At 44.5% G+C, this 22,303-nt stretch overlaps 2 protein-coding genes across 8 annotated transcripts in view; one reads left to right on the top strand and one right to left on the bottom strand.

Annotated features, from left to right (window-relative positions):
* Positions 1-17,938, top strand: part of LOC132393524 (uncharacterized) — a 59,514-nt gene extending 41,576 nt beyond the window's left edge. For 4 of the 5 annotated variants that reach the window (XM_059968902.1, XM_059968900.1, XM_059968901.1 and 1 more), the window contains one exon: positions 8,727-17,938. In XM_059968902.1, the coding sequence (XP_059824885.1) occupies positions 14,851-16,794 (1,944 nt within the window). In that variant the 5' untranslated portion in view covers positions 8,727-14,850 and the 3' untranslated portion in view covers positions 16,795-17,938. The remainder of the gene's footprint in view (positions 1-8,726) is intronic. The other variant, XR_009511902.1, reaches the window with a different exon arrangement.
* The window catches only part of mrps6 (mitochondrial ribosomal protein S6), a 95,345-nt gene continuing 78,217 nt past the window's right edge, over positions 5,176-22,303 (bottom strand). For all 3 annotated transcript variants that reach the window (XM_059968907.1, XM_059968906.1, XM_059968905.1), the window contains exon 3: positions 5,176-5,464. In XM_059968907.1, the coding sequence (XP_059824890.1) occupies positions 5,281-5,464 (184 nt within the window). In that variant the 3' untranslated portion in view covers positions 5,176-5,280. The remainder of the gene's footprint in view (positions 5,465-22,303) is intronic.

Below are 22,303 nucleotides of genomic sequence, written 5' to 3'. Positions count from 1 at the left end.
TTCCTGGTTGCTTCTAAAATGAAGTAGAAGTCTGTATCACTGCTCCCAAGAAGTACATAATTTCAGGAATTGAGTCCCACAGAATTAGTTGAATGCCAGTTAATTCAGGATATTTCTTGTATGTTCTCCTGACCAGTTTCAATAGATTATCTCACAAACAACTGCAGATATTGGAATTCTGGAGCAACACAGAAAAAGCTGGAGGAACTCAGCAGGTCAGAGGGCATCCATGCAGGAAAATGGACAAATCCAGATAAAGTTCAGTTGAAGAGTCTTGAGCTAAAAATCTACTGCCCATTTCCTCCATAGATGTTGTCTGACCCACTGATTTCTTCCAGTATCTCACGAGTCATTACAGATTCCAGTATCTGCACTCTCTTGCATCTCCCAATTGCCTTTAAGCTTGTAGATGGGCTGAGCAGCCTTCTTGAACCAATGATAAATGTAAACCAGTATGCCATTAGGGAGGGAGTTCTGGGGTTTACACTCAAGTGATGGTTAAGAAACGGAATATGCTTTTGACTTCCAGATGAGGCTTCTTAAGGACATGGTCAGGCCACATTTGGAGTATTTTGTGCAGCTTTGGGCCCCATATCTAAGAAGGGATGAGCTGGTGTTGGCGCAGGTCCAGAGGAAGTTCATGAGAATGGTCCCAGGAATTAAAGGGAACATATGAGTAGTGTTTTTTGGTTCTGGTCCTGTATTTTCTGGGGTTTAGAAGAATGAGGGGCGATCTCATTGAAACCTTTCAAATACTGAAAAGCTTAGATAGAATGGACATGGAGATGTTTCCAGTAGTAGGAAAGTCTAAGACTACAAGGATATCTCTTTAGAACAAGATTTCCTTAGCTAGAGGGTAGAATTCATTGCCACAGATGGCTGTGAAGGTTAAGTCATGGGTATATTTAAAGAGACGTTTGATGGGTTCTTGCACTGTAGGGGTGTCAAAGGTTACAGGTATAAGTTTGGAGAACGGGGTTGAGAGATAATAAATCAGCCATGATTGAGTGGCAGAGCAGACTCAATGGGCTAAATGCCCCATTTCTACTCCTATGCCTTATAATCAAATATTTATGATAAAGGACAGGATGTAAAATATCTTAGTTTGCCAATGACACAAAGTTAGGTGGGAGGGTAAGCTGCAAAGACTATTTGGACTCTGCACTGGGATATAAATAGGTCTAGTGAGTGGGTGAACATTTGACAAATGAACATTAATGTGGGAAGGAGTGAAGTCATGCATTTCAGTAACAGGAATCTGAAGGCAGACTATTATCTAAATGGAGAAAAATTCCAATTGAGTAGAGTACAGAAGTGTCACAAGAGGTTAGCAGGCGGGTGCCATGAATGTCTAAGAAAGTAAATTACATACTTGTCTTTGCCCCAAATGGGTTGGAGTCTTGAAATACACAGTAGTCATTTTATTGTGTACCTCCTGTACCTAATAAAGTGGCCACTGAGTGTATGTTTGCGGTCCTCTGCTTCTGTACTCCATCCTCTTCAAGATTCAATGAGTTGTGCATTCAAAGATGCTTTTCTGCAAACCATGGGTGTAATGCATGGTTACTTGAGTAACTGTCAGCTTGAACCAGACTGGCCATTCTCCTCTGACCTCTTTCATTAACTAGGCGTTTGCACCCACAGAACTGCCAGTCACAGGATGATTTTTGTTTCTCACCCCATTCTCTGTAAACTCTAGAGGCTATTGTGCATGAAAATCCCAGGAGATCACCTGTCTCTGAGATATTCTTCCCCACTCTGAACATCTGAACCTTTTGAGTATGTCTGCATGGTGTAAGTTTCAGGTATCATGAAGGGTGTGAAGTTAACATAACTAGAGAGAAGGCTCTTGGGAAACTGAAAGGGCTAAAGGTAGGTAAGTCACCTGGACCAGATGGTGTACACTCCAGAGTTCCAAAAGAGGTGGCTGAAGAGATTGTGGAGGCATTAGTAATAATCTTTCAAGGCTCACTAGATTTCAGAATGGTTCCAGAAAACTGGAAAATTGCAAATGTCACTCCACTCTTCCTCTTCAGGGAGAGCCAGAAGGAAGGAAACTATTGGTCTGTTACTCTGACCTCAGTGGTTGGGAAGATGTTGGAGTTGATTATTAAGGATGAGGACTCAGGGTACTTGGAGGCACATGATAAAATAGGCCGTAGTCAGCATAGTTTCCTCAAGAGAAAATCTTGCCTGACAAATCTGTCGGAATTCTTTCAAGAAATAACAAACAGGATAGACGAAGGAAAATCAGTTGATATTGTGTACTTGGACTTTCAGAAAGCCTTTGACAAGGTGCCACACACGAGGATGCTGATCAAGCTAAGAGCCCATGGCATTCCAGGAAAGATTCCAGCATGGATAAAGCAATGGATGATTGGCAGGAGGCAAAGAGTGGGAATAAAGGGAGCCTTTTCTGGCTGGTTGCCTGTGACTAGTGGTGTTCCCCAGGGGTCTGCGTTGAGACCAATCCTTTTTACCTTACATGTCAATGATTTCAATGATGGAATTGATGGCTCTGTTGAAAAATTTGCTGACAATATGAAGATAGGTGGACAGGCAGGTAGTTTTGAGTAAGTACAGAGGTTACAGAAGGACAGAGTAGGAGAACAAGCAAAGAAATGGCAGTTGGAATACAGTGTCAGGAAGTTTATGGTCATACACAGAACATAGAAATCTGCAGCACATTACAGACCCTTTTGGTCCACAATGTTGTGCCGACTATGTAACCTACTCACTTCGGTAGAATAAATGAAAGGGTTGTCCATTTTCTAAATGGAGAGAAAATACAAAAAAACTGAGGCACAAAGGGACTTAGGGGTCCTTGTGCACGATTCCCTAAAGGTTGATTTGCAGGTTGAGACTCTGGTGAGGAAGACAAATGCAATGTTAATATTCATTTCAAGAGGACTAGAATTTCAAACCAAGGATGTAATGCTGAAATTTTATAAAACACTGGTGAGGCCTCACTTGGAATATTGTGAGCAGCTTGGGCTCCTTATCTTAGAAAGGATGTGCTGAAACTAGAGGGGGTTCAGAGATCCAAGAAAACAATTCCAGGATCAAACAACTTGTGATATGAAGAGCCTGAATTCACTAGAATTTAGACAAATGAAGGGTGACCTCATTGAAACCTATCGAATGGAGAAAGGCCTTGATAGATCGAATGTGGAGAGGATGTTTCCTATGGTGGGAGAGTCTAAGACCAGAGGACACATTCAGAATTGAGAGGAGTTCTTTTAGAACAGAGATGAGGAGGAATTTCTTCAGCCAGTGGGTAGTGAATCTGTGGAATTCTTTGTTACAGGCAGCTGTGGAGGCCAAGTCTTATTGTATATTTAAGGCAGAGGTTGATATGTTCCTGGTAGGTCAGGGCGTGAAGGGATACTGGGAGAAAGCAGGAGATAGGGGCTGAGAGGAAAATTGGATCAGCCATGGTGGAATAGTGGAGCAGACTCAATGGGCAAAAGGGTTTAATTTTCTAAATTATTGTCCTTTATACATTTTGAGCTTAAGGTTAACGTTTGCCACATGACTGACTGATTAAATATTTGCATAAACAAGAAGGTTACTAATAAAGTGGACACTTTACATTTGTGAAGGTGCTGATGAGGTCACACCTGGAGTAGATTCTCAGTTTTGATACCCTTATTTAAGAACAAATATACTGGCATTGCAGACAATCCAAAAAAGATTCATTGAGATCATTCCTGGTACGAGAAGGTGGTCCTATCACAGGCAGCTAAAGGAATTATATTTACGTTATTTGGAATTCTGGTGGCTGAAGTATGATCCAGAAGGGTTATGTCTGCATTGATGTCAAGAAATTTCTAAACTCTTGATGTGAGAAATATCAAACAAGATTAGTTATAAGATAAGAAAGCAGTCATTTGATCTGCGTGGGAACTACCTCTCACAGTGGGAGATTCTACCCAGGAAGGTTGTGGGAGTTGTATCATTGGACATATTTCAAGAGGAAGTAAAGGCTTTCGTTCAGAAAGAGCAGGGAGCTGACAGCTATGGGGAACTGGTGAAAAAGAGGAGAAGCACTCCAGGGTGCAGGCCATTTATTATCATATTGAAAGGTGGGGTAGCACAGTGCTTTACAGTCCAGACGACCTGGGTTCAATTCCCGCCACCACCTGTAAGAAGCTTGTATGTTCTCCCCATGACTGTGTGTATTTCCTCCGGTTTCCTCCCACAGTCCAAAGACTTACCAGGTAGGTTAACTGGTCATTGAAAATTGACCCACAATTAGGCTCGGATTAATTTGGGGGATTGCTGGTTAGCACGGATTGGAAGCTGGAAGGGCCTATTCTACACTATCTCAATAATAACATCAATAAACTTTACAATGGGCATCCCCTTTAGATTTCTTCTTCCCTCTCTGTGTATTACTGTCTCCTTTCTCTCTAACTCAATACTTCTGGTAAAAGATCCTTGAAATTTCTTTGGGAATCTCCCAGTTGGCTGGGGAAAGTTCATTGGAAACCCAGTGTATGTGTACACCCACATTGTTACTGACTGGCTTTCAGGGCTCAAGCAACTTGTCAAACCAATGTCCCTCTGTGGGACATTTCCAGTATCTCCTGCTTCAGATTACCAGCAGCTGAGAAAAGGATGTATCAAAGCAACCAAATCAGATGTGACGTATGAGATGCAGGAAGAACTCTAAGGCCAGGCAGTGTCAATGGAGGAAAATGGACAGTCAACCTTACAGATCAAGAGCCTTCATAAGACATAGGATCAGAATTAGGCCATTTGGACCATCAAATCTCCTCTGCCATTAGATCACGGGTGATTTGTTTTCCCTCTCAACCCCATTCTCTCACCTTCTCCCCATAACTTTTGACATCATGTCTAATCAAGAGCCTATCAACTTCCACATTGAATACACACAATGACTTGGCCTCCACAGCCATCAGGGGCAATGAATTCCACACATTCACACCCTCTGACCAAAGAAATTCCTCCTCATCTCTGCTTTAAAAGGACATTCCATTTAGAGTAGATTGAAAAGTCAACACAGCATAGTGGGCTGAAGTGCCTGTTCTATGCTCCATGCTCTATTCTGTAGCTGTGCCCTCTGGTCCTAAAATCTCACACTAATGGAAGATTTTATTTTAATATTCAAAGTATTAAGCTAGCTAAAGAAAAATACATTCAAAAACACACTGAAATTAGAAATCTCATATTTAATAAGGTATACTTTCAAAAGCTTTCAACCACAATGCTTGACCATATACATTTTTAAATATTTAACTATTAAACAGTACAAGATCATTTTCTTTTAGAATGCAGTTTAGCATCGTTGTTGGGTGGGATCAATCCTGGACAATTTTCCTCAGACTTTGGGGGCTGCTTCTTGAGTATTGTAGGTCTGATCACGTCAATATCACGGTATAAGTGATCCAACATGGTGGGGAGAATGGTCGGAGATGCTTCAAAATCCACCAGGTAGTACCTGAAATAAATTAAACACGGAGAGTGAGTTCACTTTCAATAAGCATCTTTTAAGCAAGTTGTGAGAGTGGTGGGTGCTGGAATGCTCTGCCTGGGATCAAATTCAAATACAAAAATCAAATCAAATTTGTTTAATTATCACTCAGCCAGACATGAATCATCAATCAGAGGAGTCAGTGTTCCTCTGGGGCTCAGGCACACAGCACATCAAAGATAGCAAGCTCTCATACAGTCACACTACAAAAAAATATGGCTCAAGTCCCTGAGAGACATGTCGTGCAAATTGAGGGCACAGACGAACACGTGCGTGCAATCCAGCTCGTCATTCCACCAAATGGACACTGGGGGGGGGGGGAGTACTGACGGGAGAGGCCAGCCCCCAAGCGAGTATGGACACAACGCTACACCGCCTCTTCTCCTGGACCTCAGCAGAAGGCAAGCCCACGGATTCAGGCCTAGTCCTCGCTACAACTGAGGCCCCACCATCTGTCATGAGAAACATGCAAGACAATCCCTCACAGGTACATTGCACAACACCTTTCATGAACCAACTCCAATGCCTTCTTGTAACATGTCCTGCTCCTCCACCAAGGAGCAGCTCACTGACAGGGTAGACCTGCAGTACCTGAACTTCTCAGAGTCCAGCATTGTCTTGCAATTGTAAAAAAAGACATTTAAAAAAGAAAAAAAAAACAAATCTTCCAGAAGGTGGCAAAGGCAGAAATATTAGGGACATCATGTAGGTAAAAGGCTCCAGTTTAGTTGGTGATTTGATTACTATTGTAATTTAATCGGTTCGGCAGAACATTGTGGGCTGAAGGGCCTGTTCCTTTGCTGTACTGTTCTATGTTTTAAGTGGCTACAGCATTAAAGTTCTGATTAGAGCACTCTGATCATGGACACTGTATCGTGAAGTGAATGGGAAAAGATGTGGCAAATGGTATATAGAATCATGGAGTCACACACCATGGAAGCAGGTGCTTTAACCCAACATCTAATGAGTTTGTCCCATCTGCCCATGATTGGCCCATAAACCCCTAAATACCTTCTATCCACGTACTTATCTAAATGGCTTTTAAACATTCCTCTTCAGTTATTCATTTATTGTGATAGGCCTTTCTGTCTCTTCAAGCTGCCCTGCCCAGCAGATCCAGCCTAATCACGGGACAAAGTACAGTGACCAATTAACCTGCCAGTAGGAAACCGAACTACCCACGCAGTTACAGGGAAAACATACAAACTCCTTACAGGCAGCAGCTGGAATTGAACCTAGGTCACTTGTACTGTAAAGGGTTGCCACTAACCACTACACTCCCATCCCGCCACTGTTTGTAAGGAGTTTGTACATTCTCCTCATGACCGCGTGAGTTTCCTCCTCCTACAGTCCAAAGATGGACCGGTTGGTAGGTTAATTGGTCATTATAAAAGGATAGGATTAAATTGGAGGACTGCTGGGCAGAGAGGCTCGGAGGCCCTATTCCGTGCTGTATCTCAATAAATAAATAAATTGCTAATGTGCCCACCTCAGTCACTATTTCTGGCAGCTTATCCAAAGACAAAGGAAATGTAAAAGTCGGCAGGAAAGATAATAAATAAACCATATATTATCTAAATGATGACAGACTGCAGAGCTCAAAGTAACAGATGCACCTGGGTACCCCAGTGCATAACATGCAAAAAGATGACTATGTGGTACAGCAATTAGTCAAATCGTGAGGACGTTTATTAAAGATTAGCATTATTTGTCACATACACATCAAAATATACAGTGAAATATATCATTTGCATCAAATCAAATCAGTGAGAATTCTGCTGGGCAGCCCGCAAGTGCTGCCATGCATCCGGTGCCAACATAGTATGCCAACAATTTACTAACCCTAACCTGTATGTCTATGGAATGTGGGAGGAACCCAGAACACCCAGAGGAAACCCCCATGGAAGCATGGCGACACCTACGGGCTGCCCAGCAGAACCCTCGCTGATTTGATTTGACACAAACGACACATTTACAATGCACACAGTTTGGTTGACACAGAGACTGTGGGCCAAAAAGCCTATTCCTATGCTATGTTCTATGAGTCTTTGAAGATCTCTTCTTCGGAGGGAGTGGAAGCAGAGTCTATGGAAGGTTTAAGACAGAAACAGCTAATTGATGAGCAAAGAGATGAAAGGTTAATGCTGATAAACTAGAACGCAAAACTGAGATTACAAGCATATGAATCATAATCTTATTAAGTGGCTCAAAGGTATCAAATAACTCTTGTTCCTACTTTATCTGAGCTATTGGAGTAACACCTCTCCCATATTCCCTGTGAAAAAAATATTGGAGGATTTAACTTTGTGTATTCTCTTTCTGTGCTGGTCTCCATTAGGAGGAATGTACCATGAATCATAAAAAAAACACTTCACTGAAAGTAAAACTTGCTTGAATAAACAAATCATAGTTTTAATCTAAATCTTCTGCATCCCTCCTGTACAAACGACACAATACTGCTGTTTGAGACTGTTCTGTAGCTGAAACCGATACAATTTCAAGATCACTGGGTTAAGAGAAATGAATCCAACAGATAGAATTACCCTTCCCCACGAAGATCACTGGTGTACAACATACAGATCAGATAAAGAAGTGAATAACATTGGCAGCAGGCAGTCCAGCGGTCACTAGTTTCACCAAAGCCAATAAGGAGCAGCTGTGTTTGAGTTATAAACCTTTTAAAATGAGCAGCCTGAGATATTAGGAGCAGAGATTCTCTTTCTTTTACATCATATGTAATAAAAATTGCTGAAGCTGTTGCTCAGAGCCCTGTTAAGGACTGAACTGTCAACACTGCTACATAATACCACATATGGCTCCAAAAACTATTTTCTTCATTTCATTGTTGCAAAAGGAGCAATAACCTAAAGATTTCTGAGCAACCCTGGCACTTGGCATGTCACCACATACTAACAAACTTGTACAGATGCACTAATGAAACCATCAAGAGCAACACACACACGGGGCTTCATGGTAGCGTAGCAGTTAGCGTGAAGTTAATATAGCTCAGGGCAACGCAATTCTGAGTTCAATTCCGGCATCCTCTGAAAAGAGTCTCTGCACGTCCTCAACAATTCAGGAACAGCTTCTTCCCCTCTGCCAACAGATTTCTGAAAGGACATTGAACCCATGAACACTACCTCATGACTTATTTTTCTCTCTTTTCGCACTACTTATTTAACTTTTATATATATACTTACCGTAATTTATTTGTTATTATGTATTGTAGTGTACTGCTGCCACATGAGAGCTTTCATGATATATGCCAGTCACATGAAACCTGATTCCTCCCTGTGACTGCGAGGGATTTCTCCAGGTGTTCCGGTTTCCTCCCACAGTCCAAATACATACCAGGTAGGTTAACTGGTCATTGTAAATTGTCCCACGACTAGGTTAGGTCCAGCAGCTTCTCACACAGGAACATAAGAGGTTGCAGAGGATTGTGAACACAGTTCTCCCAACCATTGAGAACATCTGTAGGAAGTGCTGCCTCAAAAATCAAAGATTCAGGTGTTGAAATCAGTGCTCATCGAGATCCGAACCAGGTCATGCCCTCTTCTTGCTGCTACCATCAGGCAGGATGTACAGAAGCCCAAAGTCCCCCACCACGAGGTTTGGAACGTCAACATTCCTACAACCATCAGGATCCAGAACTTACCTCCACAACCCTAACAGCAACTCAGCAATGAAGCAATGTGAAGCACCTCTTACACTATAATGGACTATTTCTTTTACACTAATACCTTGCTTTTGCACAGCTTTCTCTTCACTCTTGCATAATATATGTATAGTTTATCTTTTGTATATTATCTGAACATACAAAACATTATATATAATTTCTCCCTGGGGTGCAGCAGCAAAGAAGTTTTTACATTGTACCCTGTAACTCACTTTACCAGTGCATGTGGCAATAAACATGACTTGACTTGCCTTGGTTCTGATTGCAAATGAACACTCAGCTTTAATCATGGCTCACACCACATTCACAATGGAAAGATACAATTACACTATAAGGCTATCATTGAACCGAAGAGGAAACTTGCGCAGCCTAACGAAGGCACTGATCTAATATTGGACAAAGTGAATACACATTTAGAAAATTGTGGAGTAATTAAGAAAGGTTGGTGTGGGGAAATAATTGAAGGAAAAGCAGGGAATGTCATGCATTTTATGGCTAAAGAAGTTTCCAAGGTGGTATAAAGACATCTTGCAGGTATACTAAGAATTTACAAGAGTAAGAAGTTCATAACGGACTACATCTGGGTTGCAATCACATCCATTTGACACCACGTTCCAGAAGACACAGAAAGAGATCGTCTGTAAGAACTCCTATAGCCCACATCAGGCCAGAACACCGAAAAGGAAAAACTGAGGCAAAGCAGATCACAACCCGTTCTGAAGAGACAGAAAACTCCAGGTAGGGCACAGAGTTTCAGAATAAGGGGGTCATCCATTGAAAGCCAGGATGAACAGAAAACCTTTGGAATTCTATGCCCAGACAGCAGTTCATTTATTTTTATTAATAGGTACAGCACAGTAACCAACACTTCTAGTCCAATTAAACCCACGTGACAAAATAACCTACTAACCCCGTATGTGTTTGGGATGTGGGGGAAAAACCAGACCTGCTGGAGGAAACTCACACGGTCATGGGGAGAACATACAAACTCCTTACAGATGGTGATGGACTTGAACCAGGGTCGCTGGCGCTGTTATAGTATTACACTAATCTCGATGTTATGTGCCAAAAACTGGGGTCTTCCTTGGTTGCACTGGACAACCTTGATGTCTTCTGTGCCTTGTCATGCCCGTCACTCTCCACAGAGCATTGCGGTACCACTTTCTTGGTCTTTGGATCTCACTGTAGTCCACTAGAGCTGACATCAAATGCTAGGACAGGCACATCCCTATCTCACTGGGATATTAGACTACCAGGTACCCTCACTTGGTTTAGCCCACCTGTCAAAGCTGTCGCATGCAACCAGTTACTTGAAGCCACAGGTGAGATCTGAGTGTCCAGTGGGGACTTAATGTGAGTGACCTGGCCCAGAATGGACGCCAGAGGGTCTTGGACACCCCTTACACCTCAGTTTAAAGAGTGCTCAGCGCGTAAATTTCAACTATGATCCGAATCAGGTAATGTTATGCAGGTCACATGTTTTACCTTATAGAATTCTCCTTGCAAATTTGAACAATCCTAGCACAGTCGATTTGGAAAGTACTGTATTATGCCACATCACCATCTTATATTCTTAAAGAGGCAAAAGGCAAATTTAAGACCAAAATATATAGGAGCAGAATTAGGCTATTTGGGCCATTGAGTCTGCTCCACCATTTAATCACGTCCGATTTATTTTCCTTCTCAACTCTGATATACTGCCTTTCCCCATAACCTTCGACACCCTTACTAACCAATAGCCCATCAACCTCTGCTTTAAATATACCCTAACATGGCCTCCACAGCAGTCTGAAGCAATCAATTCCCCAGATTCACCAAGAGCTCATTCTCGACAAGAAATGTCATGGATCCAGAGATTTGAGCATACAACACAGATCAAAAATCCCAGATCAGAAGTTCAGGATTGGTGAATATACGGTCTGTCTGATGGGATGGGAAACAGAGGTTACGTCCACTCTCTGAGGTGGACGTTTGGGTTATCCTCAGTGCCCTGGTCAACTATTCATCATAATTGGCATCATCATCACTGAACCAGATGGTCTGCCAATTTAGCTTACCATAATTTATACAAATGATCTGTTGCAGGAACTCATAGGGTCAAGCAGCATCTGTTGAGCTCAAAGAATCATCAGCGTTTCAGGTCAAAATTCTGGTTAGACCACACTTGGAATAAATAGTGTTCAGTTCTGATCTCCTCATTATAGGAAGGATCTGGAGGGGGTGCAGAGGAGATTTACCAGGATGCTGACTGGATCAGAGAGCGTGTTTTATGAGGATCGGTTGAGTGAGCAAGAGCTTTTCTCTTTGGAATGAAGGGGAATGAGGTAACTTGATAGAGGTGTACAAGATAATAAGAGGCATAAAAGTGGATAGCCAGAGACTTTTTCCCAGGGTGGACACAGGGCATAATTTTGATATGGTTGGAGGAAAGTATAGAGAGGATGTCAGAAGTAAGTCTCTTACACAGAGAGTGGTGAGTGCATGGGACGTCCGGTCAGAAGTGGTGGGAGAGGCAGATACACTAGGGACATTTAAGGAACTCTTAGACACATGTATGATAGAAAAATGGAGGACTATGTAGGAGGGAAGGGTTAGAGTGATCAGTTATTAAAAAGCCAGTTTCCCTGAAGCAACCTTCAGGGGATGAAGGGCCTATACTGAGCTGTAAGTTTCTATGTTCTATACGCACTGAGTGTATGTTCCTGGTGCTTTCCTGTCAGCTGGAACCAGTCTGGCCATTCTCCTCTGACTTCTGTCGTTAACAAAGTTACCCACAGAACTACCGCTCAATGGAATTTGTTTTTGATTTTCGCACCTTTCCCTGTAAACTCTAGGGGGGGGGGGGGGGTTCCCAACATTTTTTATGCCATGGATCCGCTGCCATTAACTGAGGTGTCCATGGACCCCATATTGGGAACCCCTGCTGTAGAGACATTAAAAATCCAATAGATCAGCAATTACTGAGATCTCAAACCACCCATCTGGCACAAATAATCATTCCGTGGTCAAAGCTACTAAGATCACATTTCTTCTCCATTCTGATGTTTGATCTGAACAAGAACTGAATCTCTTGAACTGTCTGCATGTTTTTATGCATTGAGTTGCTGCCACATGATTGGCTGATTAGGTATTTGCATTAACTAGGTGCACAGGTTTACCTAATAAAGTGGCCACTGATTGCAGAACCCTACAGTCCTGATGCAGGGTTCCAAAGCAAAATGCTGCCAATTACTTTCCTCCTACAGATGCTGTTCGCCCAAATTCTCCAGGAGATTGCTAGTTACTCCAGATTCCAGCATCGGCAGTTGCTGTGTTTACCATGAAGTGGGGAGGACAGGAGGAATAGAACTGAGGACCACCTGGCTCATTTCCCCTCCACTTTACCTCCCCAGCTCCAGACCTTATCCATGGGATAAGACCGTCAAGCTTTATGAAGATGTCAAACTGACATCTATTGACTCAGCAGTTTAGAGAAAATGAACTCCTAAGAGTACGGGGCAAAATTTTCCACACGGACAGAATCATCAGTGCCAAATGTCCAGAAGAACACACATCCAACTGGTCATCAAGATGGATTGTCCCCAGAAGGAATGAAATTGCCGCTGCCAGCCTGAGTTCAGCACACTGATTTGCCAAATGGACTTTGAAGAAGTCTTAGTGTTCTCACATCAATCTTCGGTTGGTTATTAATTTTTATTTGTGCCAAGTAAACAGCATGTCAGCAATGAAAAAGACAAAAAGCTCAGGTATTTTTTTCCAGTTACGATCCCCAACCAATGTGACACAAGTGATCATAATTGCAACACCTCAGAAGAGCAGCAATGTGAATATTCCCCTTTGTCAGGAGTTCCAAGGAATAATGTATAGTAATTGTACATTTTTCATCATTTGTGGCTTCGCGGTTGTTCCTGGTTAAAAGAGCTGACCTACAAGGGGAAAGGCAGTTTCATGATGTAGTTCAGATTTAAACGTACATCAAACCATACATGAAATGCGTTGTTTGTGTTAACAACCAACACATCCAACGGATGTGCTGGGAGCAGCATGCAAGTGTCAACACACCTTCCGGCACCAACATGGAATGCACGAAATGCTATGCAAAACAACACAGAACATAACAAAACAAAAAAGAAATTAACAAAACAAGCCCCATTTCTTCGTCCCTCCCAAATCCCGCCACACTACACACACAGTCTTCCAAATGTAGGACAGGCTTCCAGTCTCCGGGCATTGACTTCTGGACTTGTGATCAGCCTTTGGGCTTTGGCCTTTAGTGTCCACCCCCAGACAAGCCAATGACAGGACACCAAACTTCAGGCTCGAACTCTGGACTGGCCACGTGCCTCTTGCTCCCTCAGATATCCGATCCCGGGAGCCAAAAACTGGGACATCCCAACACTACAGATATCCTTCGACACCCACATACGTTGCTAGACTTTAAACGTGGAGCGGAGGCATGACCTCCAAGTCCTCCGCATCTCTGTCCCTATCTGACCTTTAAACACCCCTTTCTGTCCCTGAACTTTGTAATCATAAATAAAGTCAGCTACCAAGATAAAAAGGAGAAACAGCTCCTGTAATTCAATATTATTGAATGAGAAGTCAGTAAACAGAAAATTTGCATTTATTATTAGTGGCAGATTTCTAGTTAGAAAGTAACAGTAATCAATGTTACCAACCACACATTATTATTCCTAGAAACTTAATCCCTACAGTCAACCACATGTAAAGGGGGTTTCTTCTTTTTTCTTTGTTACTGTTGGGAAAGGGTTTCTTTTTGTTAACTAGCAGGAATGCTAATTTACTGATAACGAGAATGGTATTCCTTTGTAAACCAAATGGGGATTAATGTTCTTTCTTCTGAGTCTGTAAGCTTTTGTTGACGGGCTTTTGGGGAGATCGGCGTGAGGGGGTCGAGAGAGGACGCAATGCTCTAAGCTGGGCGAGGATCGGACCCCAAAGGGGGGTCCGAGGCCGGGAGATTCTCCGGGGCGGGGGGGGGGAATGAAGCTAGATGTGCTTGGTTGACCACTCGGAGGGTCCTGAGCTGTTTGGAGAGTCGAGGAGTTCGGAGGGTCCTGAGCTGCGAGTCGAGGAGTTCGGAGGGTCCTGAGCTGCGAGTCGAGGAGTTCGGAGGGTCCTGAGCTGCGAGTCGAGGAGTTCGGAGGGGATCGAATGGTGGCCAGAAGACTTCAGTAATTGAGCTCCAACGGCTGTGCACGAAGTGGTTTGGACTTTGATAAGTTTGGCGCCTTTTCTTTAATTTTCTCTTCATATATACTGTATCGTTATTAATCACTTAGTTATAGTAACCTTTATAAATTATACTCATTTAATCGCATATGGTGTACTGTCTGTTTGTGGGCGAGGTGGGGACATCACACAGCATCCACACCAGCTGATCACCCAGTTTGGCGGGGCCGAAGGCTGCTCCCCTAGACGAAACGAGCTGAGCCAGCCTGAGTCGACCCAGGGGGTTACATTGTGGGTGCTCGTCCGGGATTGATTTCTGTGGAAGCTGTGTGATCACCCTCTTTAAATTGTGTCTGCGGCGAAGAGCTGGTGTGCCTTTGTGGGTGTGCGATTGCTGGTTATCGCTGCGTGTGTGTTGGGTGGGGTGGCTGCTGTTGCTAGCCTGGAGGTCGTTGTTCGAGTTCCGACTAGTGCTGACGAAATGGTGGTGGGACCATGGGTTGTCCGTACTGTTTGGAGAGTGAGGAGTGACAGGTTGGGATGTTTCAGCAGTGGTGAGCTCCGCCCGGTTATTGGAATAATGTCCAGCCCTAAAGGGGCAGAAGCGTGGGCGGAGCGGACTTCTCAGTTATTGGGTGAGTGGCAGTACTTGGCTGAGGAAAAGCGACAGGGACGGGTTGAAAGTTTGAGTAGGCGGGCTGGTGACTTTGTTAGAACTGTCAGGCGCAATTACCTCGAAGTGACCGCTGCCAGTTCTGGGAAAGTGTGGGAAAATGCGTGTGGTTCGACTGGAAGTCAAATGCCGCAGCTGGGGGGCTTATCATACCCGTGGCAGGAGATTGGTGGGAAGTTTTTAGGGTATCCTTTTTTGCCTAGGGGGGCAGATAAATTGCTTGTGGTGCCAAGGGGATCTGTCAAGGGGATCAGTTGTTCCGTTGATTCGAGAGGTGTCGGGAAACTTAGAGGAGGCCCAGTGGGGGAACGGCTTGGGGTCTCTGGGGGAGCACGTTCCCAGCAATGTACCAAGGAACTCCCGAAAGGAACAGACTCTATTCCTGAAGGCTTAGAGGGGCCACGCGCACAGGTATTGTTACGGATGGATGGAAGTCAAGTTAAAGCCATCCTCGGCACCGGGGCGCCGGTTAAGTTGCTGTACAGTTTGTTTCATAACCGTTATTGGAAGCATTTACCCTTGACGACATTGAGGACACTGGAGATTCGGGGTACCAGTGCCGGTGATTATCCAGACGACAGTTGTTGGTCAGTGAAAATGGAGTTCTTAGAGGCAAATGTGGAGGAGACTGAGGTTCATGAATCGTTAATGCTGATGTGTCCGGACCCTGTTGAGACCGGCAGCGTTTCTGTTCTAGAGAGAACCAATATCCTGCTGGTGCGCTTGGGGGCCTGCCCGGAGGAGGCGGGTGAGCGTTGCTTGGAGGCATTGTCGATGCACCCAGAGTTTCGAGCTGCTTGTGCGGACGTGTGTAGCAGCATTGGGCTGATACCGAATTCAAACAAGAGCCAGTGGTGGTACGGCCTGGGGGAAGAATCTGAGGGTGAGACCCTCTTAGTGGATGCTGCGAAATACCACGAGAGAGGGGAGTTGACTGCTGAAGACACCTCGGAGAGAGAGAGGTTGCGGCGACTGGCCCCTGAAGCCGTGGAAGACGTAGGCAGCGTGTGTGTGGATTGTATTGCGTTGAAGAGGCGCACTGTCAGTGACCAGAATATGGCCCTGAGGGCCGGAGAGGCGATGGCCTGTCTGAATGGTGCGATGTGGTTTAAGGTGCTCGATCTGAGGAGTGGATGTTGCCAGATCCCGATGAGTGGGGCCGACAAGGACAAGACGGCCATTATAAATTCCCTAGGAGTCTTCGGGTCCGAAAAGATGCCACAGGGCATATCTGGAGCCCTTGCAACCTTCCTGCGGGGCAGATGGAAGACCAAAGGGGATATGGAGGCATTTGGAGTTTTGGTGTATGTGGATGATCTCTTGGTATTTGGATTTGCCTCAGGAGAATATGAAGTGAGGTCGTTGCAGGAGCAGCTGAGAACTACCGAGTTAAAGTGTTTTCTGGACACGTGCCAGGGCTGGCGAAGGTCGCAGCTCGTGAGTGACTGTCTCTACGGAATCAAGTTTGAAATGAAGACAGAGAGACTGGAGAAAGCGATCTGGAACCAGTCAGAAGACTTACAAGTTGGAGAGAATGAAGAAAGTTGTCTGACTGAGGGTAATAGCAAACTGAGAACCCGGAGAGGGGAGTTTGCGGAGGTGAAGAAATTACAGACGAATCTCAGAAGAGAGAAGCGGAAGCTTGAAGGGAACCTGAAGATGACCATCGACAGTTCAAATGAAGTGCAAAACCTGAAAGTTGATCTGGAAGAAGTCATGAGGAAGAAAAATCTGGAGAGAAGTGCAGGCTGAAGAGACTGCGGGAGCAGTGCAGGCCACGTGTTTCCGTTTGGAGAAGATCAAACAGCAGCTACCGATCACAGGAATGAGGAAGAATACAGATTCGATGGATGATGTGCTGGATGTGTGGTACATGCTGCCTTTTGCTGACTTTCCCTCGATTGGGAAGAGACCTTTGGCCCTTCTCCCATTGAGTCAGGTGTAGCGGGGAGGGTTAGCTGTGTGCAGTGTGGGGCATGAGTGAGAGGTTGAGAGAGGAGTTGGTAGTGGGCCCAAGGTATCCCCAGTTGTGTCCGAGCCTGAAGGGTTTAGGTGAGGGGGTACGGAGGCCTCAGAAGGGTTAGGGAACTCCCAGATAGTTGGCCTAAGTAGCGCCTGAGGATCAGGGCGTGAGGGTTACTGTGTGGGGAGGAGATGTCACTGTTTGTGCTTGGGTTACGGTGTGTTGGCAGGAAAGGTGGCGAGTTATTTAGTAGTCATGAGGACATGACTTTTATTTGGTGGAGGGAGAGTGTAAAGGGGGTTTCTTCTTTTTTCTTTGTTACTGTTGGGAAAGGGTTTCTTTTTGTTAACTAGCAGGAATGCTAATTTACTGATAACGAGAATGGTATTCCTTTGTAAACCAAATGGGGATTAATGTTCTTTCTTCTGAGTCTGTAAGCTTTTGTTGACGGGCTTTTGGGGAGATCGGCGCGAGGGGGTCGAGAGAGAGGACGCAATGCTCTAAGCTGGGCGAGGATCGGACCCCAAAGGGGGGTCCGAGGCCGGGAGATTCTCCGAGGGGGGGGATGAAGCTAGATGTGCTTGGTTGACCACTCGGAGGGTCCTGAGCTGTTTGGAGAGTCGAGGAGTTCGGAGGGTCCTGAGCTGTGAGTTGAGGTGTTCGGAGGGTCCTGAGCTGCGAGTTGAGGAGTTCGGAGGGTCCTGAGCTGCGAGTCGAGGAGTTCGGAGGGTCCTGAGCTGCGAGTCAAGGAGTTCGGAGGGGATCGAATGGTGGCCAGAAGACTTCAGTAATTGAGCTCCAACGGCTGTGCACGAAGTGGTTTGGACTTTGATAAGTTTGGCGCCTTTTCTTTAATTTTCTCTTCATATATACTGTATTGTTATTAATCACTTAGTTATAGTAACCTTTATAAATTGTACTCATTTAATCGCATATGGTGTACTGTCTGTTTGTGGGCGAGGCGGGGACATCACACAGCATCCACACCAGCTGATTACCCAGTTTGGCGGGGCCGAAGGCTGCTCCCCTAGACGAAACGAGCTGAGCCAGCCTGAGGCGACCCAGGGGGTTACACACAGTTTGTTAATGACTGTAATTATAGAAGCTCGGCAACAATACAAACACATTTTTCAACACTGAAGAGTAGTAACATCAAATCAGAAACAACCAACCCTTTACCAACTTATCCATACCTATCTGGGTTATCTCATTTGCCTGCATTTGCTCCGTATCCCTCTCAAGTGCTACCAAAGCAGCAGTTAGTACAACACTATTACAGCACGAGGCATACCAGCCCCAGCTGTAATGGTATTTGTACGTTCTCCCCATGACCGCGTTGGGTTACCTCCGGGTGTCCCGGTTTCCTCCAACAGTCCAAAGACGTACCGGTTAGTAGGTTAACTGGTCACTGTCAATTGGTCTGTGATTAGGCAGGGGTTAAATAGATGGGCTGCTAGGCAGTGCGGCTCATTGGGCTGGACATGCCTGTTCCACACTCGATCTCCAATGAAATAAATGAATGTTTCCATCCCTGTATTTACTCAAATGTTTTTCAACCACTGCACATTCTACCCACCTCTACCACTTCTGGTAGCTCGTTCCACATACCTATCATCCTTTACCATACTTTAAACCTATGGTCTCTAGTTTGGAACCTCCTTACCCTGAGGGAAAAACTGTGATCATTCCCTTTAATTATACCCTTCATCCTTTTGTATACTCCAGACTCCTGAACACAGCAAGGCCCTAAGGTCATAGCCACTAGGGTCCTATATACTTGATGACCTTAGGGGTGTGGCACCTAGCTATCGGAAGGATGTCATTCAGCTGGAAAGGGCTCCAGCTGCTCCAGGCTTCACATGTATGAATTATGTGATGTTTTGCTCTGCAGTGTGATGAATTGCGGCTGAGGCAGCCTTCATGTCTGTGGAGTCATTTGCTGCTTGCTTTTACTGTTGGCACAGTTTGTGTTTTCTCTCCCTCTCTGTGCATTGGGTGTTCTTTGATCTTTTTTTTAAAGATGGGTTCCTTTGGGTTTCTTGTTTTGTGACTGCCTGCAAGGAGACAAATCTCAAGGTTGCATAATGTAATAAATGCACTTTGAGCTTTGTACTGGGACTGGATCACAGGCTAGTTCTGCGGTCGACACCAGAGGTCAAAGACCCAATTCAGTTTGTCAGGTGACAGAGGCCCAAAGGACTTCTGGACTAAGTCACGAGTATATTAAATGATAATGGGCATAATTAGTTCACCCTTCAGCCTTTTACTGGATGTTATAGGAAAAACAGTCTAGCCTATTTAGCCTTTCCTTCAAAAATCAAGCTCCACACCACCCCTCCCCCCAACACCTCACTGTCCCAGTAATATCCCTGTGAGTCTTTTCTGTACCCTCTCCAGCTTACGATATCCTTTCTACAGCGAGGCACCAGATGAGGTCTAGTGATCAGCCAGGTCAGCAGGTGCTGGATTCTGAGGTCTATGCGGCCAGGAGGCACGAGGACCAGTAAGCCCCAGGTCAGGGAATCCTGATGTCAGAGATCCAGGGGTCCAAGCCTAGAATTCAAAATCCCATGATCAGTGAGTCCTGGGGTCAGTACCATAGCTCGAAGCCCGCAGGTCAAGCCCTTGGCATATCCGGAGGTCGGAGGCCTGAAATCTACGAGTCTGCAAGTCCGGGCCCGAGTCTGGATGCTGGGCCCCAATATCTGTGATTCTGAGTGTGCAGGGCCAAGGACTGGAAGTCGGAAACCCAGAAGTGGCCTGTCCTGGGGATAGAGCCGTGTGAGTGAGTTAGCGTGAGTAAGAGAAGGAAGAGGGAATGAGAGTTCATCTTATCATTCAAAAACTCTGACATAACAATGGGATACTAGTTGTCCTTCAGCCTGTCATCTAAAGATATCTGAGGCAAAGAACTCCAAAGACTTCCAATCCTCCCTTTAAAGTAATTTCTAAGTGATAAATGCTCAACCATTTCTTCTGAAACCAGTCCTCAGCTCTATAACTGTTGCGAACAACCAGTCCTCAACCGTTGCAATCAAACTCATAGCACCAACCATAGAACATCAATGAGATGACCTCTCATTCTTCAAGATGGTGTAAATAGACCAAACACAACCCCTTCTCTTGAGGCAACCTCCTCATAAGGCACTGCAGCACAGAGACTGAGCCTTCGACCCATCTAGTTCATGTTAAGCTTCTGTATTCTGCCTAGTCCTCTCAACCCACACCTGAACCATGGCCTTCCATATCCCTCCTATCCACGGCAATCCATTGAGAGATTATTTTTGATGTCACATGTACGTTGAAACAGACAGAAAAATGTGTTTTTTCAGTCAATAATCAACACAGTCCACGGATATGTATGGCCATAATTTACTAGCCCTAACCTGCATGTTTTTGGAATGTGGGAGGAAACTGGAGAATCTGGAGGATCCCCACATGGGGAGAACATAGAAAACCGTGATGGGAAGTGAACCCCAATCACAATCTCTGGCACTGGCATGCTACCATGCCACTCAGTTTTAAGATACTGACCATGACTGAGTGCAGAATCAGAAGGTCACACTCACTGAGTGGAGCACTGTTCAATTTACTCAGACTGCAGTATTATCAGGCAGGTATGAAGAATAGAGAAAGAAGTCTGTCACAAACCTGGATCTGCTGGCGTGAACCATAGGACAGTGCAAACTGAAAGGTGAGGTCAATCTGTGGGAATGAAGGGAAGTAGTGCAATGGTTCACACAACGCTTTACAGTACCAGCAAACCAGGTTCAATTAACACCACTGCCTGTAAGGAGTTTGTACATTTTCCCTGTAACTGTATGAGTTTCCCGCCTGGTCCAAAGACATATTGGTTGGTAGGTTAAGATAAGATACGATAAGATAAAACTTTATTTACTCCAAAGGAAATTATTGTTGCAAGGTTGCTCAGTCAGAAATATATACTTTAAAATACACAATGTAAGCATTGAGGTACAAAGAAGAATATGAAATGTACATTAAAAAGTAAACATGCAAAATACAGATGTGCAATGAAACCATATTTTTAAATATTTAAGGAGGAGTTGTAGAGTCTTATAGCCACAGGGCAAAAGGATCTCCGGTGGCATTCAGTGGTGCACCTCAGTGGAATCAGTCTGTTACTAAAGGTGCTCCTAATAAAGGGGGTGAGAGGATTGTCTATAATGTTCTGTAGTTCCTGCAGCATCCTCCTCTCAGACACAACCACTGGAGAATCCAGTTCCACCCCCAGAACAGAACCAGCCCTTCTGACGAGCTTATCGAACTTCTTGGTGTCAGCTGCTCTCACCCTGCTGCCCCAGCAGACTACAGCGTAGAATAGAATGCTGGCCGCCACCCTGTTGTAGAACATCTGCAGCATAGCACTGCAGACGTTGAATGACCAGAGCCTCTTCAGGAACTGTCCTTTCTTGTACAGAGACCTTGTATCTTAGTCCAGTCCAGTTTATTATCCAGGTGAATTCCCAGGTATTTGTAGTCCTGGACAATTTCCACATTCATTCCCTTGATGAAGATGGGAATTCAGGGTATTTTTTCTGAAATCCACCACCAACTCCTTTGTCTTCATGATGTTGATGATGCAGGTGATTCAGCTCATACCACTCAACAAAGTTAATTGGTCATTATAAATTGTCCAGGGATTGCTGGGCACCACAACTCAAAGGGCCAGAAGGGCTTATTCCACAATGTATCTCAATAAATACATTTTTAAAAAGAGAGGACACCCATCCTCCTTGTAAAGGAGGTGGCAATGGATGTCAGTCAAATGATGGGGAGGAATGGGGCAAGGAAAACAGAAAATTACCACTGTCACTTCATTAGTGCAGAACAGAGAATTATCCTGAACTGGTGACTGCAGCATTATCTGATATTGTTATGAATACAGTCTGCAGAGCGGTAGGATGGGGAAAGGCAGACTATTATAAAGAAAACAAGTATATTCTGAGAGAGTTGGGAGAGGGGTGGTGGGAGGAGGTTTGAAGAGTTCAGGTATACTCTCAAGGAGAGAGGTGATAAAATATCTGTGTACAATAGAAGAGTATGCTCTGAGAACTTCTAGGGAAGAGTGATCATAATATCACACAGAATTTCACATAGAATTTGAAAATGATTATATGTAATGCAAAGCTAGGCTCTAAATCGAAACAAAGGAAACCAGGAAGGCATGAGATGAGGAGCACATTTAATGGTATGTCACTGAACAAGAGATAGCATTTAAAGAAATAATGTGCTAATTGCAAAAAAAGTCCTAAGATTTTAAAAAATGAAGTAATTTAT

The sequence above is a fragment of the Hypanus sabinus genome, chromosome 4 (genome assembly GCF_030144855.1).
Source record: "Hypanus sabinus isolate sHypSab1 chromosome 4, sHypSab1.hap1, whole genome shotgun sequence".
Lineage (NCBI taxonomy): Eukaryota > Metazoa > Chordata > Chondrichthyes > Myliobatiformes > Dasyatidae > Hypanus > Hypanus sabinus.
This window is presented reverse-complemented; position numbering and strand designations above follow the sequence as displayed.